At 45.3% G+C, this 27,227-nt stretch overlaps 1 protein-coding gene across 1 annotated transcript in view; it reads right to left on the bottom strand.

The window, feature by feature from the left end:
• Nucleotides 1–1,077: 1,077 nt before the first annotated feature.
• The window catches only part of LOC131261928 (transcriptional coactivator yorkie), a 40,278-nt gene continuing 14,128 nt past the window's right edge, over nucleotides 1,078–27,227 (bottom strand). The window contains exons 3-8 of the mRNA XM_058263795.1: nucleotides 9,577–9,731; nucleotides 4,327–4,533; nucleotides 3,572–3,672; nucleotides 3,332–3,482; nucleotides 3,165–3,229; nucleotides 1,078–2,594 (exon numbers count right to left, since the gene is read on the bottom strand). Of these exons, the coding sequence (XP_058119778.1) occupies nucleotides 2,490–2,594; nucleotides 3,165–3,229; nucleotides 3,332–3,482; nucleotides 3,572–3,672; nucleotides 4,327–4,533; nucleotides 9,577–9,731 (784 nt within the window). The 3' untranslated portion in view covers nucleotides 1,078–2,489. The remainder of the gene's footprint in view (nucleotides 2,595–3,164; nucleotides 3,230–3,331; nucleotides 3,483–3,571; nucleotides 3,673–4,326; nucleotides 4,534–9,576; nucleotides 9,732–27,227) is intronic.

Here is a 27,227-nt window from a genome sequence, read left to right as displayed (position 1 = left end):
TGATCTTCACTGTGTTGTTGGGATTTAAAATCTGTAAAACTCTGGCACGATCACCAACCGTAAACTCTAATAATTTGCTAAAATAGTCCGGAAACAGATAAGAAGATACTGGTCTAATAATAAAATGGATAGATATAAAAGATACCTTAGACTACTCTTACGAACGATTGAATTGAAGAGGGGTAGAAAACGAAATGAAAAATTTAAAAAATCCACTACTGCCTTGGTGTGGTGCAATTTTTTCTCCATTCTCCAAATCGCTCCCACCAATGCTGATAGTTTACTTGCTTGTAACGTGCGTTACTTTCGCCATTCGCAACCATTACAACCCTGGGTAGTAGTTGGATAAGTAGGTAAATAAATCCTTGTACCCCCTCCCCCCCCCCCCCCTCAATACCTCAACAGGGGTTCTTTTTTTACCTTTCCTTTTTGTGACACGCTACCTTACCGTAAACGATCGTTTTAACTGACTTTACAGTGATAGTTTTGATGGACGATATTGTTTGCTTTGTTTAGCATCGATTTGGGGATCGATCGGGAATCTTAAAACGAAGGCCACAAAGAAAGGCTCGTAGAATAGAATTTATATAAATTGCATCCACTGCTTCCTTTCGCGCAAACGATGCAGTATTTGCTTACCATCTAGTTTTTAATAGCATCAGAACGATAAAAAAACTGTTTACTTTCACAATATTTGGCCGGTGATTCCGGGGCACGTGCGTGAGCATGAATAATACACTGCCTTACTTCCCATTTCGCAACACGGTTTGGCACCAAAAATTGCCTCCACAGTTTTTGAAAGATGAAAATACAGACCTACAGAACTGCATTAAAAATGCGTTACTTGGCGTTTGAATCATATTATGTTCCATTTCAAACAGTCTTGTCGGAAAGAGGGATAAAGTTAACAGAGATAAACAGTTACTATTACGCGGCATCCTTGCCGTCTTCCCATGCAGTGTCTTCCCATGCGTGGAAGCGAAAAAGTGGTGGCTGATGCCTTGTTTTGCGTGGATTGTGTTCAAATCACTCTCACTAGGGATTAGTCACTTCCATTGAATGGGCCGCGAGTGAAGCATCGGATCTAGTGAATATTGTTTTGCTGCTCCCGATGCAGAATAAATGCACCATGCCACTGCTAAGCCCAGTTTCCCCAGAACCCTGTAAACGGTCGTCGGTCGTCATGAATTTTCATTAAGCTAGACGCATCGCTCTGTTATGCTTTCGATTCTGATGAGGGGTTTTCTACCGATACACAGAGTTTTCGCCACGTCCTTTAATCTAGGAAATTGGCTTCACGACTGTCTACTAACATGTAAGTGTCCTTATGCTTCACCGTACATGCTTTTTCCCACACGCTTTCAGTCATAACTGTTCTCATTCACTCACTCGAATACTCTGCACTAGAACTACGTTCATACAATTTGTATCCTTCTTCAGATAATTTTTCCCTTATAATCTCTTTCTCTCTCACTGTCGCGCTTTCTTTCTATCGATATCCTTGTCTCTTTATAGCTATCTTTTACAAAGCTGCACAACGTTGTTTTTGCACTCGCCATCAGCGGAAAATCTACGTTCTGGCATAGAACACCGGTACGGCGTTGTAAAATGCATTCTAACGCGATAACCGCAGACGCATACATTTTTGCCATTGTATACGCCGAATCAATTCACGATTATTAAATCAATCATACATCACCGCACACTTTATCGTCTGATCACGATTCAACTTCTTCACAACTTCATTAAGGCACTTGAATTGCTTCTTGAACTGATATTTTCCTCTCGTCTATCTAGGCTTATCAAGATTTATCTCACTTTGTGTATTCTTGCTTGAACCGTTTTCATTCACTGCTGTGTTTCATAATGTTGAGTCTAATACAACACTGCTTTCGTCGGTGTTTGCTTCCAATTGAACAAAACGTTGGAAATAATAAAAAAAATAAAAATAAAAATTACAATAATAACTAACCGTAAGACTATGGATAGCAGTATCAATAATAATAATAATTAATATAATAATAGCAAAACAGAAGGTAAAAATACCCCTAATAAAAATAGATCCTAGAGTGAAAAGAACAGATCGGGGCTTCTCTTCGATCGGTTGATCGGTTCGCTTCCCACCATCACTGCCACTGATATCGAACCGATTCTCCCACCCCGTCCGCCCGCAGACTGCGTTTGAAGGGTGGAAACATGATAATTGCGGCAACGGTGATGGTGGCAAGCGGTGGCACTTTTGCGTAAAGCCACCTGACCCCAGTTTTGTCTAAGCGGGGGGTTGTACAGGTGTGACTCATTCAGCCCAATAAGTAGTACGATGCTGCTCCAGAGACGCGCCGAAATGGTCGATGATGATTTTGGGATGGGTTTTCTCCGTTTTGTTTGTTGGTGGCATAAGTTCCGGATGGTGATTATGATGATGGTTATTGTGGAGGTGGTGTTGGTAGGTAGTGCTGTAGTGGACTACTACTGTGCACCGTCGAACGTTAGATGATGTCGTAAAGTGTGTTGTCCGTTTTACTGTTCGTAGGATCTATCAGATTCAAACTGGTGACGGCGTCGATCTTTTCCAGCAGCATCGGATCGTCCAGCTGTTTAAATGGAAAAGAGTAAAAGGGATAGTGAATATCAATATTTTACACAAACATAGTCGGTACAGATGGGAACCATTACAGTTCTCTATTGCTTGGGGTTATTATTTGGATACATTTAAGTCCCTGACGGAACGAACTGACAAAATTAACTAACGATGCACGTTATATCCATGATTTGCATTTACTATTAAATCGCTGATTGCGGCGAAGTTTGTACCAATTTTGGCAACTATCTCACCCACATGTCTTACGGGGGCACATTTACCACCGCCAGCAACAACGACAATGAGAAAGACGACGACCTTGCGGAATGTTGCGTAGTAAGGGGTTCCATTCCAAATTTACTAGAGCTCACACAAAAAGCTATTTTGTCGGTAATCAGCATTCTCGGTACTGTTTGGGATCGTTCGTTTCGTTCCATTTGCCTGGAAATACTTTTTTTTAGTAAAATATGAAGCTATGTTGAGCTTAATTTTGCCAATTAGTTAACTGCGCCTGTACAACAGTAAAAAAACTGTTGGTTGCCTGTTATTTTAGCTTAAGCTAGTAATGAGAAAAATTACATACCATAAATCCTTCGGTCGTATCCAGGTTATCTCCAAACGCTATGGTGTCCATTGTGTTGTCCGTCACTGGTTTGAAACGATACGAAAGTAGAAGATAAATGTGTTAATCTTTGAGAAAAGGTTCTTCCATCGCGTCCTGTCGCGAACTTTCTTTGGAGCTGCACTTACTACTCAAACCATCCATGCTATCGTCTATACTGGAGAGGAAGTCGGGTGTGTGAGGCATAGATTGCGTCATGGAGGACTCGCTCAGGCCACTGTCACCGGACTCCTGGCGGGTGTGATCGGCAATACCGGACAGGAACGGGTCGTCTCCCATCTGGAAGACAGTAGATACGATATGATGTAGGTGTGGCGATCATAAACACTTCAACCGATCCAACATTCGGCACGAAACTATGTACTTACATGTGATTTGATCTCTTGCTGCCGTTTTCGAAGTCGTTCCCTCTCAAGCTGTAGGTTGTACAGGCGGACAGTTTGCTCCTGCACTGCCCAATCTTGGTTTGCTGCTCGTTGGGAAATGGGATAGAGATCGGAAAGAGAAACATTGAATGGATTATAAGGTGCTCCTCGAGGTGCTCCTCCTTCTCCTTCGGGATTTCAAAAATGTTCCGAAGGTTTAAGTTATGGGTGTCAAAGATGAAATCCAAGAACGTTATTCACTGCGCAACGAGCTAGATCGGGCAGGTGACATCGTCAGCAGGAGTTTTGCCAAGGATTGAAAAATTTGATTTAGCTTAGGGTTTTGGTATCGGATGGTTAGCTAGCAAAAAAGGTTAGCACTAATGGGTTGAATGGACGCACTTGCGCAGGTCATGGAAAGTTAGTCATGTGAGTGGTTTAGTACCTACACTAATCGCTAGCCTCTAGTGTCTACTTCAAAATCTTTCAGCACTAACAATAGCGACGCACTCAAGATCGATAAGTGAATTCACTTTCTAGAACTCTCCGGCTAGTCCTTGTTGTTCGTGTTCCTATCTTAAGCCTTTCTCACCCATTTTTCCATGAATGTAAAACTCGATCGGTGACTAAATGCACGAAGGCAAGCTCATGCATAAAGTGCATAAATTAATACAATGGGTGGGGATAGTTTTTATCGATGACTATGGGGTTCAGAAAACAAAAAAAAGTGATTAGAGAGAATGCTAAGTGGCACGTACACAATCGTGGATCCCTCCAGGTGGTCGACCGAGTCGCGTGATTGATATAGTACCGTTCGCCCTTCTCTGTGATGCCTTCTTCCCATCCTTCCGGCAGTGGGCCCAGATCGACACTGCTGCCGGCGGGCAGCATCGACGATGCCGGTGCGGCGGCGTTCGGCGGCGCGAGAGTGTCATTTGTCATTTGAATCGCATCTGGAAATACCACTGGAGAGAGAAACAATACAAGAGGTAGAGAGTTTGCATTCAGCTTGCTTTCTTAGTGGTAAGGTTTTCGTAAAAGTTTCTCTGTCCGATCCGTTTCACGTTGGCCGCCAACGTTGTGGTATATCTCTCTATCGTGCCTTTGAATTTCCCTGCAGGTATTGTGACGAAATGGACAAACGGTTTGAAACTGTGCGACCGACCGCGAATGGGCAATCTTTTTCCAGAAGAGCCTAAAGAAGGAAAGAGCACTTTGACTAGCCTGCACAGTGACAAGATTTTTGTGATCACTTGGGCCTCGATGTTTTTTTATGCTTTCGCGGTTTTGTTTTCCTAAATGTAGTCAATTTCAACTTGTAAAAAAGTTTGCATTACATTGGCTCAAACAATCCCTTGGTTAATAATATTAATATATGTTTAAAACTATTTTGTTCTTTTTGTACTAATTCAATATAAAAATATTAAATTGTTTTTTGGCCAGGTGTAAATATAAAAATAGGTAGTAATTATATCAGGCAAAACTCAATTTACCCCAATAAATTCAACGTATGAAATAAACCTCTCTGGTCAAGTTTATGGGCTTCATAAGATATTGATTCACAACTTCGTTTGCCATTGTGTGAACGGGATTTTTAAACAAGCTTAAAAATACTGCAATTGATAGTAGACGTGACTTTAAGAAAGATTATATAACTAGCATCACATAATCGTCCGCAAATTAAGCGGATGGCAAGGGCAGATAACTCGGTGATAAACCGAATCACCAAACCCAGCTTGGATTCTTATTTTGCCTGCAACGATCTCCTCTGTTCACTCATAAGCGCTGGTAGTGCAAAGGTTTTCAGTGAGTTTTCTTTGGTGACTTCCGATGTGGCAACGTTACGATACAAATTACCATCGCTTAGACCTTACTGATTGGGAAAACTACTCCAGTTTATGGCGCAGTTATTGAAAGTTTGTTGATAAACGTCATACTGTAAAAAAAAACACCGGAACCCGAGCGGGCGCCTTTTTCCGGCCGTGCGATATCCTCCCCATGTAAGGGAACGAGATGTCGCTCTGTTGTGGCTCGACGTCAATTGCTGACACACTTCCGGCGCGCCGTTTGATTTCAGACAGGTCGTGTATGTGGATTGCAGCAGAGCGAAGAGAAGGGAAAGATATGATATCGTGGACGGGTGTTAAGACGAGAGGAACATGTTTACTCTGCACGCTTATCAGCACGATTAATCATTTGATCAATCAGCGAAACCGAACAGACGACTCGCGACGGCGGAAGCAGAGGGGGCGAAGAGGTACGAACTCGCCTGACGGCGAATGGAAGGCATGGAGTATTTTTTTTCTATGTTGCTCCAATTTCAGTGGACCCTGAACACCCCAAGGGAAGAGCAGATATGCATGAATGAAGCGATGAATGAATCCCCTCTGCCCCAATCTGGCAGGGATCGTCATGGTGGGAGCGTGGGACAAGTGGTAAATAAATAAACAATTGTTAAATGGTAAACACATGTGCGAGTCTTTACTCGCTTGAAGTACACACTGAATCCTGACACTGACCATATGTGAACTGTTAGCTTGCGAAAAAACAAGATTTAGCTAGAGGTCAAAGAGGAGCGAGTGTAACTAAAGTATTTTAATCATGCGTTGTTTTAAAGGCCCTTGTGGTCACGCTTTGGACAATGTTTTTCGAAGAAAACGCTTTAGAAAAGATAAAAATCATACGTACTTAATTAACCCCTCTCATACAGCAGTTGACAACGCTCGAATAATGTTTTGTCTATTTGAACAAGAATTAGTGCAAGTGCATTGTAAGTGCATTGTAAAATTATTCTGTTACGTGGTTACGTCCTCGTACTTTATTTTATTTTTTTGTAGAACTTCCAATGCTTCCGATTGAAGGCTTAATATATTTCATTTTAAAATTGCTGAATTCTCAAATCACACCAAAACATCATGCAATCGTGTAATTAAGGTGCTATACTATTTGTTTGTTTTTGTAGGTCCATCGGACATTATTTGTAAACAAGAACACAAAGTTATGAACTTTACGTCACGAATAGTTGGGATATATTGAAAGAAAATTAGACTATAAAAAAGTGCGATTATACGATTGATTAATTGGAAATTTATTTCCATCCAATGATGTTATGATTTTTATTTTCTTTTTTATGCTAAGCACGCAAATTTATTTTAAACCCAACCACACACCACTTAAAAAAATCCTTCCTCTGGATCAAATCGAATGGGAAACAGAGTCATTTGGTTTCATAGAAACCGTTTACCGGTCTAAAATTGTCTTCATTTTACCTATCCCCCCCCCTCTCCCCCTCCCTCTCCCCCACCACTTGCACTTGCACTTTCCAGCCAACAGCAACAACGCTCTCCGCGGCGATTAGGGTGGGGAACACTGGCTTGTGTAGCGTGGTGTTGGTGCACGCCCCGGAGGGTTTGGGTTTATGAATGAACACTGGCCACACCAATTGAGCCAGCCCAATCCATTGATGATGCTCGCGCGGTCCGGCCGAGGCCGCAGTGTAGTGTGTTTATTTTCTTTATCTATTAAATTATTTATTCACGTTCACTCACACACACACAAACACACACGCACACACAAACACACACACATGCACATACTCGGCTGTACGCACCCTTTTCACCGAAAAGGGAAGGTGGGCTTTCCCGAAGGGATTGTACTACGATTGTGGCTGAGATTGATTGGTGTCATTGGATGATGCATGGGATGGACCCCGCGGGAGGCGGGCGACTCGACTGGAGACTTTCCTTTTTTCCCGGTGAACAAAAATGGCAAAATAAAATCAAACACTGCACCCGCCAGCCGGATGAGGGAGTGCCCGTTGTGCAGCGGCATGAAAGTTGAAAGACGACATTAAGTCACTTGCAGTGCAGTCATGCGGACCGAACAGGTACATCGATAATAGTTACATAAACCGGAGATCGCTGCCAGAGGGTATGCGAAGCATAGGATGGTTACGACGACTCACGGCAGCAGCTTATGCGTGTTGATGAGATTTTTCCCAAACAAGGAAGTGGCTTTCAAAAATTCCCGAACATTGTAACATAGAGCTCTGCTGACCTAGTTTCGACGCCAGAAATTGCGAAAAAAGGAATTCTGATTTCCGATCGTTGCCTTCTTATACCCTTCGCTACCTGTCGTGGGCGAAGACTTACGCCGGCAGGGAGTACGCTTAATTACCCCATCGGCGCAACCGAAAGTCGAAAATGTATGCCATCCATCTCCTGCACCGGGACCTTCTCTGAGACGAGCAACTTGCCCACCTTGAATGTATGAATGAACAAACTTTATGACTCTATTTGCTTCCCGATAACGAACGTACGACTCGGAGTACAGCTTCAATACCCAAGGGACTTGGGTGCGGAGAGGTGCTCCTCCCTATCCCTATCGGTTAGGGTTTTTTTTGGGAAGTTGCTTTGGTTACGTTTGCCATCCGAATGTGCCTGTGTGAGCTACTTCCGATCCGTGCGACAACCGGACGTGACTCTTCCTCGACGTCCTCCTGATCGGCGTCGAGTTTTCCAGATAGGGCCTTTTTTGTTAGCGTTGTTTCTTGTGCCATCGATTGTCCGTATCTTCGATGTTCGTGCTTCTCTGTCTCTCTCCTATCGATGTACTTTCTCTGCAGTGCCCACCCTCGACGCCCCTCTTTCGCACCATTCGACCCATTAGTTACCGTGCTAAACATGCTACGAGTGCCCTTATCGTCAGTATTAGCCTTTTTGTAGGGTTTGTTTGTTTGTCATTTTCTGTTTATTTGTTTTTTGCTTGTCTCCGCGCTCTCTCTGTCTCTCTCTCTCTTTCTTTCTCTCTTTCTTTCTCTCTCTCTCTCTCTCTCTCTCTCTCTCTCTCTCTCTCTCTCTTTCTCTCTCTCTCTTTACCTCTAGTTTTAGCTACGTCTCTATTCCGTCGGACTACTGATATGGACATGTCCAACCGGTGGTGCAAACGCGACGCCATCGAGGTTGGTGTGCTGAAGACAGGCATGACCAAAGCCACTTGAGGGCAACAACGACGGCAACGACGACGATGATGACGACCTACATCCGGTGTAGATGTTGTCAATGTTGCCCTGTCCGGCAACACAGCGATAGCGGAAGCAAGGAAAATGAATGGAAAAACTGGCCAGCACATCCAACCCCCCTCCCGCCAGGGTTTGGTCAGTATGGCGGTGCCGTACCGTGACACGCGGACCACTGGATCCGCGATCGCGCGAAATTGCGACAACAGATTTCTGTGTTGTTGCTGCTGCTGAACCACAACGCGGCCGATGACAAATGCAAGGAGCTGTCCGTCGCCACCAGTAACTAAAATAGCAACATAAACATCTTGACCTACTCGTCTCGTGGTGGCGCAGTCGGTATCGCACACATTGACGACCCAACGGCTTGTCTGCCAATTTTAGGGCTTTCGTGGAAAACGTTTGGTTGATGGTGATAGTACTTTTTTTTCTCCAATTTACATGAACTTATGGTTGCAAGCTATAGCGTAAACAACCTTCTAGAGATGTTACGTGGTAGATATCGGTAGTGTACATTTGACGTTCCTTTTTTGGTACTGTTTAATTTGCTTAATTTAAAAAAATATATTATAACTTTTTATGTTTCTATACCTGCACTCTGTCTATTTATATCTCCCTTGCGTATAATGGTTTAGCAAATCTTTGTATTTCGGTTAGTCACAGTGCGCTTAACTCTTCCTATCACTATTTCCTTTGCTTTCTTAAGTAGGTGCAATAGATCGGTGGAAAGGCAATTGAAGAGGGATTAAACAACGAACATAAGAAAACCTACCACTTAGGATAGGGAGTAAGAATTATGTATGGTAATAAACAAAATAAAATGTATTAATTAACAAAAACATAAAAATAAACTGAAAAACCCAGATGTCTCAAATTCGGACCAAGTATAGACCAGAGAAAGCTACTGCTGTTTCGAGAACGAACTCACGGGCGTGTTAGAATGAACCCGATCGGACACAGAGTTTGTGGCTGCGATTGTGGCACAACTTACCATTGTTGGTCGGCGTCGGTGAGGAGATCGTGGGGCTGAGCAGGGTCTGTGAGCCGGTATTGAAGAGGGTCTCTACGCTGGACTGCTGCTGGAATAGGCTTTCCTGCATGGCGGTTATGCGCGGATCCTCCCACGTGGTCGTCCTTGTGTTGTGACTGCGAACGAAAGAAAGCGAGGAGAAACGTCAGACATTAGTGTTAGTTGGTAGGAATAGAACGCAAAGCGTTGTATATGCGCACACGTGGTATCGTGGCCACCCTCTCTTGACTGTAAGCACTCATCATCTCCCTGGTAACAGACTATTTGTAAACACACTCGTGTTTCCCTCCACGGAGGACCACAACAAACCCGAAGCGGAGACTTGTTGACATGGACCTGGTATATGGAGCGATTTGTCTAGAATTTGGTTTGAGGCAGGGCACGCTGGTAGGCCCCGGGACGGGTGGTGGCGCCCGCCGATGATACTTGGGTTTTTCCCGAAACAAGGTCAACCGGTAACGAGGGGCCGGCTCATGCGATAGGAATGCAGAATGCGCCGTACTGCAGCCCGGTTTGAACAGGTGTTTTACCTCGTGCGTCTACAGTTCTGCTGGACATGGAAAAATGGCCCTGGAGAACTGGCTCGAATCAATATTGTTACCACGTTCTTTGATCATCAGCGGGTGGGGGATACACTTTTCATTCTTTAACCCGTGTACTCAAGTGTTGATTGCAAAATAATTCTTCGAATGAATCTCTTTTGTTAGAGAATGCATAGTTTTCATACCATTGCCTATCGTTTGAACTAGTATAAGAAGGAAATACAGGTCTTAGGAGATATAGTTTGACGTGCTACTACCGTTTTTATTTTAACTCATTTTCATTTTTTCTAAATTTTAAAGCGAACTCGATGATCAATATTTAAATGTAAAATGTAACAAATGCGGCATTCAAGATCAAAGGGATTGATTGTTTACATTTATATATGGTATGAATAGTCTTTTCTTAGGATATGGACGATACACGCCACAAGTATGTTAAAAGAATCAGTTAAAACTCCGGTAATAGAAAATGTTTTTATGTGTAATTTTTTAAATTAAAACGAAATTTTTAATAACAAAGCAATTATGTTTAATTTTCACCATTATTAGTTACCACTAAGCTTTTGATGTACATTTTGTAAAGTAAAATATAAGATCATTAGCCCACCAATCAGTTCCTCCAAAACGACAAGCAGAGCCCCAAACATAGTTTCGGCTGGGTTGGCCGCTAGTGTTTTCGCTACTAACCAATCTCCAGTCTATGTTGCCATGCGGACTGCAAACCAGGTGGTTTTGGCTGCGGTACTAAAAGTTTGGCTCTCGTTTGATGCATCATTGGAGCAATGGTTGTTTATATGATGTCTGAAGCTCCAAAACTGGCAGATACCTCTACATCCGTTTGGGTCAACCAATGCTTCGGAGAGTCGAAAGTAATACGTTCGTTCCGGAACCTTTCTTTTAAGTAGTGTAGTAGGTGTTATAAGTGTAGAAGGTGTAATAATCAGGCTAGTTTTAGTTTATTTTTCGTGCATTACACGTTGTCCTGAAATAAATAGCTTTTTGGCTCCAAACATCTTAGTACATATCGACCTTCGATCAACTTCTATATGAGTCGTCAGGTTTTCCTACGCGTCTACGCCGAAACTCCTCCCAGAACTCCCTGCTACAGATTTTCAGCCTACGCCCTTCCACCCTAATGTACTCCAAAGTTGTTGATGTTGCATAGTTGTTTTCCCGCCGCATGGACTCGCCTCGAATCGGAAGCGGTGAAAATGCGTGAAATGGCGGCTTATTTTTAGACGCCAAGTCGCAAGGAAAGCTAAAAGAAAAACATAAACTCCACCACGCTCGTTTTTGGGATGTTCGTGCTGAATCGAAATCAAAACGCAGTCCCGGTTGCAGAACCGACGTCCACCACCACTACCAGCTAGCAAGCGGGTTGCTTGCGCACCAATACCTGGCTCCACCGTGGCTTGCTTTTCCTGCGGCAGCCATGTTTATTTCCTTGCTTCGGGGAGTGTTTGCTCACTTCTTTCAGAAGCGTTCGTTTTTGTTTGTCACTTTTATCGCAGTTGTTATTACTGCCCGATCGTGATACAATTTTCTTTCCCCCTTTTCCACACACATACCCCCGCGCCGTTCCGCGCGGGGCGTGTTCTATCGTCGAGATCGCGCTTTATTGATCGTACGCAGCTTAAGCTCCCAATTCCCTTTGGTCCCAGTGCGGTTGTGTAGCTTGTCGAGGCCATCGGCTTGGGAGGTACAGCTCGAAGGAGCGGTAATGAAGGTAATTTGTTTATTTTCTGTGTTCATTTATTATTATTTCAACGGCGTCCTTCGGGTACGGTTTAGATGACTTCCGTTTGCATTTACTGTTTGCAATCTTTGTTTTGCGTGTTATTTTTTTTTCACTTGTTCACGGTGTGTTTGTGAGTATATACTATCGGTTTGTTTCGCAAAAAAGGGCTGATGGCAATGGATTTCACCCCACAATCGCTAGAACTAGATGTGCTAGGAGTAGTGCCTGGTTTTCTCATATTTTTATCACCCAACTCTCCGTCCTTGAGCTGGCGACACGCACCGCCAACATCTGGCCCGCCCTCCCAACCGTACCCCGTGCATTTCCGTGCCGCATGTCGTGCAGGATCGTTAATCAAACGGCTGGACGTGGACGCTTTCCGTCGAGCGTGCACACGTGTGCCCTCCCGTGATCAAAAAATTACGTCAGGCTCTTGTCGATCTTGTGCCCTATGGCAGGAGTAGTCCCACCGCTCGGTGGGAAGAGAGGATCGCTTCTACCTTGCAAGGCCATAATCATCCTCCCTCATACCGGCTGCTTGACACCACGATAGTGGTGTTACAATGGAGAAAACACACTCTATTCCTAGCCTACCTCGCAGCCATATCGTTGCAACGTGCCAAAGTGATCCACTTCTCGCACGGTGAAGTGCAATCCGGAGGTCCATCGAAGGCACGCTCAATCGGTGGCAAGTACGTGCCTGGTCGGTGGTCCTCACACGGAAAGGCCGACGACGCTGCGTCACTGAGGTGCTACCAGAGCCGATGACGGTCTGCGCCGGCGCCACGAACGCCTCCGATAAAATGTGGTCCCTTGTCGCGGAAGGACGTGCCGATAAAGGTTGGAGTAGCACCACGGGAAGTGGTACCCAACTACTCCAAACGCCGCGCGAGCGGTAGGCATCAGATGAGCCGCTGTTGTTTAGCCAACTGTCCATCGGTTGCTATATTTTGTTATCCAGTCGAGTAGATGATAGTCCCTGCAAGGCAAATGCGTTTTCTACTGGTTTTAATTTAAAGTTGTTTACATGACCACATTAATGACCTCGTGTAGAGAATTGCGCTTTTTAGCGTCGGCCGAAACGATCACGATCGTGTTTTTATTGCCAAGAGAACACAGACATTAGAAAACCGTACCGTGCTGAGTGCATTTTACGACCGGAGTGCGGCAAGGAAACAACTGAATTGTTGTACTCCCGGGGAACTGCACATGTCCGTGGTCCAAGGAAACAGCGTATGCAGCTTCGAAGAATCCAAAAACCAATCAGTCTAACTAGCACGCCAAACAACAATTACATGTTGAAATACAATCCGTTCGGAATCGTACTATTGATATCGAACCTACTCATTATGCGTCGAGTGCATCTTGAAAATAAATTAGCTCCAACATTGATCACTCACTCTCTCTCTCTCTCTCTCTCTCTCTCTCTCTCTCTCTCTCTTTTGGATCGGATCGCTATCGGACTTTCTGATGGACAGGTATCAACAGGCGGCGGCGTAATGTTCACCATCCTAATGAAGTTAATTGATCGCGGCAAACGAATGTAATTGGATTTCCCGCTTCTTTTCTTATTAGTCACGCATTATATTTTTTCCATCAAGTGGACCGTTATCTCTGTTTATCTGACCAATGCTGGCCTTCCTATGGTGGCTCCAGGGTGGTTGCATCGGCTTCATCAAGGCTCTCCACCTAAGGTGGATCATGTTATGATACATATATTTATTTCGTGTTAGTTTTTGTTTTGCTGTCCTATTATTTTTCACTAATGAGGTTTGATATGTAAGCCACTCACCACCACCACCCGCCCATTGCTAAGGGCTCTCGCAAGCCTCGCGTTTGCCTTTTGAAGGTTGCCAGCCAGGGAAACGGAGATGTGATGGAAATGTACAGTGACCGGCAGGAAAAAGTGCCCACTTCGAATTTTGTTGATTTTCACTCAATATTTTTTTCTCAATCAAACTAAATATTCTGCAAGTATTTTTCGTATATTGATTTACATATTTCATATAAGATCCACTAATGAGTAAGCGAAAAAAAACATATTTTGATTTTGAGAAAAAAATAATAAAAAAAAGTATCTAAAAAAACAGTGACAAGAAAAAGTGCCCACTTCAGTTATTCATTATTATACATAAAAATAAGAAATAATAAATCCATTTTGATATTTTATGTGTTCTCTTTTAGCTTTTAGAACCTGCTGAAGGCGTTTTGGCATACTTTCTACTAGGATTTTTAGTTTTTGGAGATTTTATTCTTCTCATGCGCGCATTAGAGCTTCAAAATTGTCGTTTTTATTCGATACATCAGTTTTGTCCACCCTGGCATCGAGAATTGCCCACAAATTATTAATCTCCGCGCTCTGAGGCGGCCATTTCAACAGTTTTGTCCGACAAGACGTCGAACTTGGCCCCGCCGGGCTGCGTCAAACTTGCCCCCGCCGGGAGAACGAACTTCTCTTCAAGGCCCTTCAGGATCAGTGAAATCTCCGAGTGAGTGATTTTGTTGCAGGATGTTTATGTTTATGTTGTAATCTGCAGTCTTAACACCGTTAATGTTCCCAAGGCGCCCCACTCCACTGGACGAAAAACAACCCCAGACCACCATATTGCCTCCTTCATGGCATATTGTGCCCTGGATGTGGCGAACCTGCAGCATTGCCTCCTTCGATCTGCACTGTATACGTTCATGCCATCTTCGATTAAAACGTTCAAATTTTGATTCGTTAGACCACAGAACCGTTTTCCAGTACTCTAGAGGCAAAGCAGCATGTTCCTCAGCGAGCTTAAGACGCTTGGCCTTATAGGCCTTGCTGATATAAGGGCGCCGCCTATCAAATCTGCTCTTTAACTCGTATGCAACAAGCCGGCGACGGATAATTCTTTCAAAAGCTGATGGCTGAAGTATTTCCATGATCTCCCTGACAGTTACTTTTGCATTTTTCTTGACCTCACGAATGATCTTAGCGTCCATGCGCGCATCTGTTTTGAGCTTGTCTCCTCTACGAGGGCGATCCTCCACCGATCGGTGCGTTTAAAATGTAACTATGAATTTTCCTACCGCTGCGTTGTGGATTTCGTGCTTTGAATAAGTTACTTTAATGTAGATAAGTGCCATAAAACATATTTTATGCTATTTAATTTCTTGTAACACTCAAATTAATGAGATACCTAAACCTAATATAAACAAATTGTATATTTACAACCAAACATGAATTAAAAACGTGATCATACGTGTATAAATGTCAGAAATAGTGCTAACAAACCTAAAAAATATTAAAACGCAATAAATTGGTTAGCCCTCAATGCAAAACTTTATGCAAAACTCGAAATTTCAAAGTGGGCACTTTTTCATGTCACTGTTTTTTTAGATACTTTTTTTATTATTTTTTTCTCAAAATCAAAATATGTTTGTTTTTGGTTACTCATTAGTGGATCTTATATGAAATATGTAAATCAATATACGAAAAATACTTGCAGAATATTTAGTTTGATTGAGAAAAAAATATTGAGCGAAAATCAACAAAATTCTAAGTGGGCACTTTTTCCTGCCGGTCACTGTATATTATAAATCAATTAACGGCCCCGGCACGCACTTTTATTGGCGTGAATGTGTGCGCGCCACCGGATCCTCGATCGATCAAAAGCGATCGAGCGTCGGCGAACGGAGCCGATAGCGGGAACGTAAAGGAAACGCCCTTTAATGCACCGCGCCCGTGAGTAGTTGGCGTGTATCGGAGTGTAGGATGTTCCCCCCCCCCCCCCCCTCCCCCGCGTCCCGATCGTATCAAAACAAGTGAGCGAGGGGTAGGAACACTGTTGGTGAAATTTCCCATTAACGCTCTAACGACAATCAACACAAACCGTGCGCTGAAATGACATAGAAAAACGTAAAAAAAGAAACACAAAATAGTTAACCCTGTTTTTATGGGAAACATTTTAAACGATCTGCATGGCACCGGGATTCATTTTCCATTTCAGTTTTCGTTTAGTTATCCAATGTTGTTGGCAATCGCGAATTTTTTGTTAGTTTTGATATCGTTGTAATTGCCCACGCTGCTTCTATGTTTAGCCCCTTTCCGCTCCCTCCCCCCCACCAAACGATGTTGTTCCGATCGCTGATGGCAAACTGATGAAGATGGAGGCAGTTTCTATTTTTCACGTGATGATCCGATTAGTCCGATCATCATGTTCCAGACATTACACTTTCCCTCCGGAACGTGCATCTTTTTTCTTGTATGGGTGGGTGTTTTTGTAGCATTAGCGCACCGACCGTGACACCGACATTGTAGCAGGTGCCATAATAAGGGGTTTTCATGCCCCATTGAGTGCAACTAGCCGGCAGAGCTGTACACCTATGTCTAACTCTATGCGAAATTGTCCGTCTACATCTTACGCCAAGTTTCTAAACCGTTTTTGATTGACACCTTGAGATAAACAGAGAAGTAGAAAAGAAATGAACTGAAGAAACAACACCGCACCGAAAGAGGTTATTAAGCATCCAGCTTAATCCGGCCAGTTCTGGAACGTGCTGTTTACCCGGTCGGATTGCTCGTCACAAAGCCAGCCAGCGGCGTCGTGTGGACGCAGTTGCCGTCTCGAAATTCGCCCGCTTTTCACTGGCGCCTCCGCACGCCTCGGCCTCGGAACCCCTGGCGGACAAACCGGGCCTCGATACAGAAGTTCATCCCGAGAATAGAACGCGTGGGCGGCGGTTTTGTTGACAGACGGCGAAATTAAACGCTGCCAACAAATTGGCTTCGAGAACGGGAAGAGCAATGGCCATTAGGGCGAGCTCCACGGGACACGGCACGAAGGGAAGAGGAGAAAACCCACCCTTTCCGTATCGGAGACGTTCGTATTAAACTCGGTGCTTTAAAGGAGGATCCCTGTGTATCACCCGGATACACTGTGGGTGACAAATTATATTGCGTTTTCACTACATATGAAAGATTGAAGTTCTCCAGTTTTTCTGGAAGAGAAAACAAGCGGAAAATGCGATCTGATCGCACCTGAAAAATGACGCTTTATCTCGGTTTGCCTTTGTGCGTCGGGTGCCTACGACCGAGCGGATCACAGATCCAATTGATGTGTGCATATGTTTCTGTGTGTGTGTGTGTGTGTGTGTGTACCTGTACGTGTTTACACGAAAACAGCCCCCCAATCCCATGGCCGCATCCTTCCCAACGTCTCACGTCCGGTTCGATCAGATCAGCGCAGCACGCGAGTGTGCGAACCGCTTTTCCTAGTAGCTTGATTCAGTTTTAGATTTTCTCAACGAAACTCCAAAAATAGCAACACAGCCCGCCACCGCACTGCTTCCATGGGCCGCCCTCTACCGAGTGTCGTAGCAACCGTGCAAAGCCGCGTCCGCGAGTCTCGGTGGGCAAAAAAAAGGTTGGCAGCCGTCGGCAAGCGGCGGAAAAGCCAGAAAAGAAAAACACCGTGAAAATACGCACAGTAAATCAACGACCACGTCACGGCTCTCTCTCTCTCTCTCTCTCTCTCTCTCCTCTGACCTGCGGAGGGTGGTGCGGTGTCGCGGCAAGGTTCGTTATCTTTTTTGCCCAGAGATTGGTGCACGCTGGTGAGTGATGCCAGTTGTTGCCGAGATGGGTCGTTTGGAAAACACCAACTCCGTAGCGTAGTATTGGATGATTTTACTGGCAATAATTGTGTTTAGTGGATTAAGCCTAACACTCAAAAGCGAAGCAAGTTTCTTTGGGGTATCCTGCTACGTGACGGTATCTATGGACCCAATCTAGAACCTTTCCTAGTATTGACATCGGGTAGAACTTGTTTTATCGGGAGGGTAGAAACCCCTATCCCACTTCAATTCCTTCCTAATTTGAGTCAAACTAAAAATTAAAACCTTGCAGAAACATTGAATCTCTCGAGGTTCCCAAACTCGAGCAGGTCAATAATTCACATTCCAGATTTTTCCGTCTACAAACGGCATGATACTCCACAACTAATCCAATGATTATAGAGCCCTGTTGCCAAAGCTACCAATTGGAGGCGTTTATGATTCTTGACCTACCAATAAATATGACCCGGCTCCCAGGTACAAGGATCAGAGACGCCAAGTATGTCGAACTCATGTGGACACGTGGACACGCGGTCCGTGGGATAATTTATCGTCGAGGTTTCTGCAAGCCGATTGCAACTCACCGCGCACCAGCTGGAGCTAATGAATCAGAAGTTTCTAACCAAGCCGCCAACAGCGGGCTGGTAGGTTCGAACTCCGAGACCGCCGCGGTTGGATTATGTTTTTTTTTCCTGCGCGCACAACTGCGAGATGCTGATGTTGTTGTTGCGCAAATCTCTTAACTGGAAGAGACACCTCTCGTCCGTTCCCGCACTAGACACACTGACATATACACACACACACCCACACAAACGGTAGTTGGAGTGGGCCAGTGCGGCTTGGTGGACCGAAAAATTGCCAGTAAAGTTGCCTCATGTTGCACACATGGTTTTGAACGCGTGAGACGCGGACAGATAAATAAATACATAAGAGGCGTGTGGAAGTGGAAAGAAAAACGCACGAATTGAGGAAACAGCTATGTTTATGGATACATGTCCTGCTCCTTGGAGCCGTTGGCTTGAAGCGCACGCTCCCCGTGGCACAGTTGTGCATAATCACACCGCACGTCAGTGTTTGGCTCGCCGGTCGCGGCACCGAACAGCGTCGTTACAATAATTATTGCAAAACCAATAAACCGCTGGACAAGTTTTTCTTGCTTTCCCGCAGTTGTATTGCTCTGCCAATGCATATACCCCGACCTTGCGAGCGTGCCAACACACTCTTGGGGGGGAAGGGTGATGGAGGGGGCTGCTATAATGCTAACGGCAACAAACGGCGGGAAGTTGTCCGATAGAGATACAGCTGTGGCACAAAACTGCACAGGCGAACCAGAAAGGAGAGCCCGCGCGACCATTTGCGCACTACGTTGCCGCAGTGTGGGATTGTTCTGGTGGAGCGTATAAAAGGTACCGAGAGGCCACATAAGGTGGCTAAGATCCCCGGTGCTAAGAGTCTCCCTGCACAGTGGGAAGAAAGGTAGAACAAAAAAATTGGACGTTTCAAATTTTTGAAGAATTTCTCAACAAGATGGATTGTTTTTCGCCAAAACTGGTTCCAAAGCATGAAACAGTAAATTTTCCATGCTCTTCGACAAACTAAATACAATCGAGGTATTTGTTCTTCTATGAAATGTTTTTTGATCTTCTGCAGAGTGTTTAAAAAATAAACCTTCTCATTCTGTAATAAATTAATATTCAAAAATTTATATTTTCTAACAGGTTGTAGTAATTTGCTGGATTTCTTAAGAATTTATCAGGTATGCCATGATTTCCTTGAGGCTATAAATAACTGCAAAATGCATTGGTTTGTGAGAAGTCTATGAGGCCAATGCAGTGGTCTATGACCAAGACAATTCATTAGTTTATGAGTAATTTTGCTATTCTGTTTGCAATATGGCTCAAATAAGTCACAGTCAAAATATATTCAGTCATTTCCAAGTACCACCACCACTATAGGAACACGATACTACAACTATAGGAAACATACCACCATTATAGGAAAAACTGGATAGGAAGAAAATAACACTTTTTTCGTGTATTTTGTATGGTTTACGACAAAAATAGATATTTTTCAGAAGAAAAGGGGTGTTTCGATCATAAATATGTAAAATATTATGATCTTAACACGTATAAATTATACCATATTGTTAGTTACGTGACTAACTGTGCCACTATTGGTACCGTTACCCTAGTATAAAAAAAATTAGTACTAACAGTCAAGTGACGTAACACAAAAAAAAAAAAAATTAACGCGATGCTTACAGAAGCAACACAATCGAATACAGTTCAAATCGAATAAGCCACAAGTATTTCCAAATGGCGTTACATACAAAATAAAAATGACACTTTTTCAACTTTGACATATCACAGCTATAACATTGAGCTATGTATAGAATTGATACTAAGGCTTTTTCTCGGTCAATCATCTGACTGATTTAAGCTTGTTACCGTTAACATACAAACACTTGGATTTTTTTTCGAAATGTCCGCCTCTTATCCCACCGTGAGCCAGTGGCTGCTGGATGCCTTCGCTATCGCACGATCGTTCCGTGGCAGGGCTTCAGGGAGCCGGAGCCATTGCGAAACCGAGCTGTAAACGCTGCTGGCAAAAGCCGGCAACGAGTTGGTGGCGTGTATTTCCCTTTTTTCTTGTTTCTTGTCACAGTCCCAAAGACCCCTGACTCGACGTCGAAGCCTAGTGTGACGCTCCGTAGCGGTTGGCAAAAAAGGTGTCCTCCGTAGGTAGTACCATTCGCGTTCAGCTGTGCGAATAATTAGAAATGCATCGTGTCTAACACAGCGATGCGCATTTTTAATGAATTCATTTATAACAAGCAGCCGGATAATGTCTGCATCTTAACCGAAGGTTGGATTAATTATGGATATTTGATTTGACTCCGCTACAAGTTAGATGAAACCAGGTCGTTCGATAAGTCTGTGCAGAAAACAGGAAAACAGCACCACAAATCCTTCTGTGTGCTCTATGAATGAACTCACAAAAAGTCAATTGTAGTATTACCTGAAGGGACAAGTTATACACCTGATGAAAGAATAACGATGCCGCCCTCCTTTCATTGATCGACTAGAACTGCAACATTCATCACAAGCAGTATCTTGGGATTCCTTTTCAAGATGGGAAAAACGCCAAGAAAATGTCAATGAATGAGCGTCCGGTCCGATTCCGAGAACACTAAAGACAAGAAAATCATCGCCGAAGCCTAGTGGTGTTGATCAACAGTTCACAGTTTCTCAAGTGCCATGCCTCGGCAGGAGCGGGAAAGTTTCTGAAAGACAGGCGAATAATTTATATCACAAACAATGGCCATAGTCCTTTGCGTCCTCAAATAAAGGATGTTCTGCCCAACCGCTCGTCGGCGATTCATTGAAACGGGTTTGGCGCGCCATCGTTTAACGTTACTCAAGTAGAGACAAACAAGCGGTACTGAGGTCGGCTGCAGCGAGTCCAAAAGGTAAAACGATTTTGAACAATCAGACCAATAGACGATCCTTCTCGGAGACGCCGAAACAGACGCCTTCGAAGCCGCCACCACCTGAAGGAACCTTTTCTTTCATCCTCTATGCCCAGCCGTCCTTTAGAAACCCCAGGACTGGCTGTGTATGTCATCAATCCTACGACATGCAAGATGCGACCGCTCTCCCGTTCTACCGTGCTTTCGCTTTCTGATTTCTATTAAGATTCTGGGAAAACCATGAAATAAGAAATCCCGGTACGATTGAGCGAATGAGCTTTTGAGCTGTTTCGTAACGGCTCCGGGAAGAAAACGAGAGATTCAATCCCAAGGCAATTTGAATGCCTACAAAATGAAACGCCACCTTCATCGAGCTGCGAGGTTTTTGTTTTCAGCCAACATGTACCGCTTGAAGAAAGAAACATACGGAAAGAAACACGTCCGACGATCAATTTCTGTGTGTCGTGAGCATTTAGTCCTCGGGAGCGCCGCTCCAGGAACTGTGTTGGGATGCGTGGGAACACTTCCAGGAACCAGCTCTCATCGGGCACAGGTACGCGTCAGCGCCCCAGTAGGTTCTCAGGTAAGGTCTTCCGCTGGGTTTTGGAGAGTTTCATTCCTTCCTTGCTTCAGGGTCATCCGGTGGTCCCATCGGAGTTTCCCGGTTTCGACGGAAGGATTAGTATGCGCACAATTGGAAAGAACCTGCCCCGAGCTAACGATCGTCGCCGACAACTTTATGGTTCTTGCATGGGCGCAGAAAACTGTCGCTTGCAAACTCATCAACTGCATTATGGCAAGAGTGCGTCTGGCGTTACCACTACCACCACCACCAGCACCACGGCCACCATCGTCATCAACACCGCCACCTTTGGCTCAGACACTGGTGTTTGCGGTCGTTTGCGGCCCGTACGGAGCGAACTTGCCGTTCGGGACTTGGTAAGTAGTCCCGGGCTATAATTGGAATGTCCATGATCTCCATCAAGCCTGTCCCGTTTACGTACGTACCAGCGCAGGCACCAGACGGGCAGCAGCAGCAGCGCCATTTCGCCGGATCACTGCGCTCTAGGTTGAGGTTTTCCATTTACGACTAGGCTGCTGGGTAGCATTTGAAGTGTTTTGTTTTTGCCAAAAGGGTGCGGGTGCGATTACTTCGTGGTTGGGCGAGCAGTTTGCGGCCAATGGGGCTGGGCAAAAGACTGACCACTTGAGAAGTTGGTGTCCACTAGCGACATCTATCGTAAACTTCATCCGTGAAGCTGCACCAGGGGCAGTTGAAGAAAACCCTGCTCCATACGATCACCGAAGGTTAGGACTTTGTGTTTTGGACTTTCCCAAACCTAAAGGGATAGATGAAAATGCGTCCGAGAAAAGGAACGTCTGAGAGAGAGACCAGATCAGAAGCCGAGCTAGTGGCGAGGAAGAAGCTGTGAAGTTAAAAGACGTTACTTGGCGAACGTGCGGCAAAACAAGCGGACTACAGACCAGCGCGCTTGGTTGGATCGAAGCAGAAGAGTCTGGCAATGTGTGTTTAAAAATAATTCATACACCCATCGGGACGACCGACCGTGCACACTCCCCACGGCCGCACTGGCGGCTGGTTTGACGTGGTGCAGAAAAGAAGAACCAGAAGTTAAATACGACCAAACCGAGTGTGTATCTGCACGCCGCCGCCGGCTGACGATGAAGATCGTCACGATCATCAACATGATCATCGTCGCTGCGGACAACGACGATGGCGACGACGTCGACGACGTCGACGACGTTTTCCTTTTGACCGGCATATCGTCCTCCATCGGGAACGCTCACTCTTCTACTCCTTCGAAGGTTAATGATGTGGTTGAGAGTCGAACTGAGAACGGCTGGTACAACCGGTGAGGTATCGAGGAAGGGAACAAAAATCGAAAAACAGAGTCGGACGTCATCACTGGCGGGTCCAAAACGATCGAGCGCACGCGATCGTTCATCTTTGTTTTTTGCATGTTTTCATAGCGCCACAGCCGATGATGCCTCACGGTTGGTTGGTTGAAACTCCGACAACTAATGTTTCAACTCGGATCTTCAAGCGATTGAGATTTACAGTGAGAAGTACACTCTGTTCCTATGATGGTGGATTATACTGAAGATAGTTCTTTTAATAGGATCAACGCTCATAACACGTAAAGCGCAAAGCGTAAACTTTGTATACGTTTTCTCACTTTGATTACAGCTCTTTATATCAGTTTAACAGGATTGAATCGTAGCTACAAACCAATTGTCGATTTGAAAAAAAAACATCGATAAATGGAATGTTAATGTTGTTTATATCAAAATATGTAAATCGCAAAACCTGGATTAGAAATTCATAGTCATAGTGAAAGAAATGTTAAACGAATTAACTGAAATTAAAAGTATATTTCGCACGGATACGTCGGATATAAGTTCAAAACTTCTATGTGTTTGAGAGACGAATTAAAAACACTAATATTATAAATCGTTTTTGGAGCAGAAAAGGCGGTGTTAAAATGGAGAGGCTACTACTACTCAGCACTACTAACACTCTCCAAACGCAAACTGGTCGACGGGAGGAGCCGTACGGAGTGCTCTCTTTACCTCACCTCGGATCTTTCGCAGTCAGGACGACCACTCCCGACCGCCCTTCCCCTCTCCCCACGGACGTGAGATCGGCGTGTCGAAATCGGCGAAGGCGCCAGCCAGCGCCAGTTGAATGACAAATCGTAAATAAAAATAAAAGTCAAGCCAGCCAAGCGCGACCAACGGTGGACGTTTGCCATGCGCCGCTCTCGATCCGACGGTTACCGGCGGTCGTCGGCTAGATCTAATGGTCACTGGCGGTGGACACGGACACAGGCAGAAAGTGGATGTTTGATTTTTTTTTATTTTGTTGTTAATTCTGAGCTCGCGGGGTGCTTGTAGTGGGTGAACGAAAGACAAAGCACAGACGACGCAACGCGCGATACCGACAAGCGTTAGCGGGCGAGGGACTCGAGAGACGCCGCCGCCGGATCGGGTGATCCAATCTTCACTGGGCCGGTCTACACACAGGGACGAGGTACGAGCATGTGTCTTGGGTGTTTGTGTACATTAGCTTTCTTCTGGTCCAATCGACGAGATCCGACGGGCGGAGGGATACCCGGCGGAGCCGGTTGTTTTAATGCGTTCCCGCTCGTACTGCGTCTGGCGTTGTGGCGTTGACCAACACTCACTTCGCTGCGACACTCCGCGCTGCGACTGGGCTATTTGCCAAATCGAAAACGACACACCTTCGGCCGCCAGTCCACCTGGCCTACCTACCTTCCCGTCGAGACGCCATAGTGCCGAGGGCAGGGACGGTTCGTCCACATGAAGCTCTACCGCATCAAACTCTGCCGCCCGAGAGATGGTCGTGCCGCGAAAAACGCGCAATATGCGACAGACGAGTTGACTAATGATAGGACGGAACGAACCTACTTTAAGGGGTGCGCGTGGGGCCCGCGGGTGGACACACCGTTCTGGCGGGAGAAAGAAGGAAGCTGTCGGCCGTCTTGTCAGAAATAGAAATCTAATTTTTCGCCAACGGCCAACCAGCGCTGCGCTACCGGACCGAGCAATATTTGACAGGTAGCGATCCGTTCGCGCATTAGAAGGATAAGAGTTCGTCCGCGAGCGGCTACTGTTTCGGTTTTGAGGCACGATCGCGTAAATTATATCGAACAACATATTCTGGCGTGCGGATGATTACTTCCGTCCTCGTTGTCGGAACTGGTTCTCGCGAACATGGCGGAACGGTCACCAACAGCTTCCATCAGGATCCACGTGCCGGTACCGGATGTAACTCCCAAGATCATGCAATCGGAGCTCAGAAGAAAAAGATTGTCGGACCGCCGAAAAGAGGGTAGACGAAAGGGGAGGGTCCCAGAACCACTTATCAATCCACGAAATAGCGGTCATTTTTCAGCACCAACTTTATCCTCCCGGCGCCGTCACGGATGACCCCCGGTGCGGGTGGAAGATCTTGCGACTTACGAGGAGCTCGCGCCGGCTGTCGATAAATCTCTTCCGGGGCGCACCGGGTAGGCTCGGTGACGAGCTGACAAGAGCATCAGCAGTAGAAACCGTGGACGTACGCCTCGGTCGGACACTTTCCGCCCTGAGATCGTACCCAAATCTTGATTGAGATGGGCGATCATATTTCAAGTGGCACCGAATTCCGCTGCCAAACAACGTTAAACAACAACAGCCGCGTGCAACCCGGGGCAGAGATGGGCCGCGACCTGACGTTGGGTGGGTGGAATGGGTGGTGCAACAACAAAATAACAGCAATAATAATAATAGCAATATTAACAACAATAATAAAACCGATGCCCCTCTTCAACCGGTTCCGATGCACGGAACACACACTGAACGATCGTAATGAACATTCAAAAAACACAGCACAAAATGCCACCTCAACAAACCATAAATACGTTGTGCGGCGTTGTGCACACACATACACACACAGAGGCTTTGGATGAAACCCGCGCCATCGGTCACGCATCATATGGGACGGGAGGGCACAGGTCGGAGTCGGGGTGAACGGGGGAGGTTGGAAACTGACCGGATGAAAGTTAAATTTAATTGGAATTGCTCTTGAAACGCGCCGTGAAAGCTACCATAAATCTGACAACGGGACCTCACCTTGGCGGATGATCCTTTGCCAAAACTGGGACTGGGCCTGGTTGAGGGAAGGAATGGGTGACACGGGGGTACCGTTCTGCCTGCCCCTTTAAAACACCGAGATGTTAATGGTGAGGTCGTTCTTTCGCAGCGGTATCTTCCTGGTTGATGATGTTATGCTCTTGGGTCTGCCGTTCATTTCGGGTTTATTCTAAGTGCGGTCCCAACTCCCAACGCTTAGAACGAGTTTTGAGTGAGACGGAAGAAACGTGACTGTTGTTTAGATAATTTGGGGAAAATCGCACAGCAGCGGATTGATGTTCTGTTTTGGACATCGCTTTTATATCGCACGAAATGACAAACGACGCGAACCAGGCTCTACGTCATTGATCATTGACGTCATAATCAAAATCTCCAAGAAATGTATAAAGCATCACGATCGCTACTGTTTATAAATACTTTAACGCAGTTTCTCCTGTGAAAATCATTTAATCCTCAAACTGATCCTTTGAGATTAGAAACGGTTATGCACAGTAGACTGTATAGCGAATTTACCCCTAATAAGAGTACAGATATACATAAGCAATATCTCTGCGATCGGTCTGCGATCATCGGCGAAAGAACATATACAGAATTCAAACAGTATAGATCCAAACGGCCCATATAAGGAAGGCCCTTAGCAGTAAACGCTCCAACGCAACCCGTGTGTGTAAACATCTCGAAAGCGAGTCAATACATCTCATCAGAAAGCGGCGCCGCTTCGGTGGGTTTGGTATTGCTCAAACTTCCGGTCTCAGTCTCATTCGGCCCCATAAGACTTAGCAACACATGCAGAACAGATTTCGGCAGATTAATTCGTACAAAACGGAGGAAAAAACTAAAACATTGGAAAACGGTTGTGCGTGCGACACATAGAGTGGGTGCCAGCTCACACGCCAGAGAGGGGCCATCGCATCAAGAGTAGAGGACTATAGAAAGGGCAATATAGTCATAACCGACAACGTTGGCAGACTAGCTCGACAGACATTTTGGATAAAAAGCAATCGCACATCAAGAACAAATGAAATGACCAGAGGAACATCTACTCTTGGTGCAGATGGATCCCCACAAACTTTCGGTTCCACTTTGGATAACCTCGTTCCGGAGGTGCTTAAATTTCCAACTTCCAGTTTCTGGATTGAGTTTCGGTAGATGACTTAATCAAGCAATGGAAAAATATGTTAGGATCACGGACTTATTTGTTTAATTTTAGAGAGTCCCCCTGTCGGCAATACCAAACACAGCATCCACCCACAACGTAGATGTGTGAGTTTGTGCGTGTGTGGTGCTGGATTTCCTGGGACGGGGGAGGTAGAGTGAGAGCATGCGGTCGGTGATGGGAAAGAGAACGCCTTCGCGATTAATATCGTTCACTCCCGGCGCAAACTATCGACGGGGGTCCGTACGCAATCGCGGCGCCAGCGGGGTACTGAATAGGCCGGCCAGTAGTTAGTTCAGGAGCTGGAAGACGAAGACGAAAAACCTCTCGCGGTGGATTTGCGGCCAGACAGGACGTTATTCTAGTGCGCAGTAATGTACGGTCGAGCGCACGACCTATATCTTGAACTCTTGGATGGACTAGAAGTTCGATACCTGCGATCCGTGA

Source organism: Anopheles coustani, chromosome 2, assembly GCF_943734705.1.
Source record: "Anopheles coustani chromosome 2, idAnoCousDA_361_x.2, whole genome shotgun sequence".
Taxonomy (NCBI): Eukaryota; Metazoa; Arthropoda; class Insecta; order Diptera; family Culicidae; genus Anopheles; species Anopheles coustani.
The sequence above is the reverse complement of the archived record's forward strand: the minus strand, read 5'-3'. Positions and strand labels throughout refer to the sequence as shown.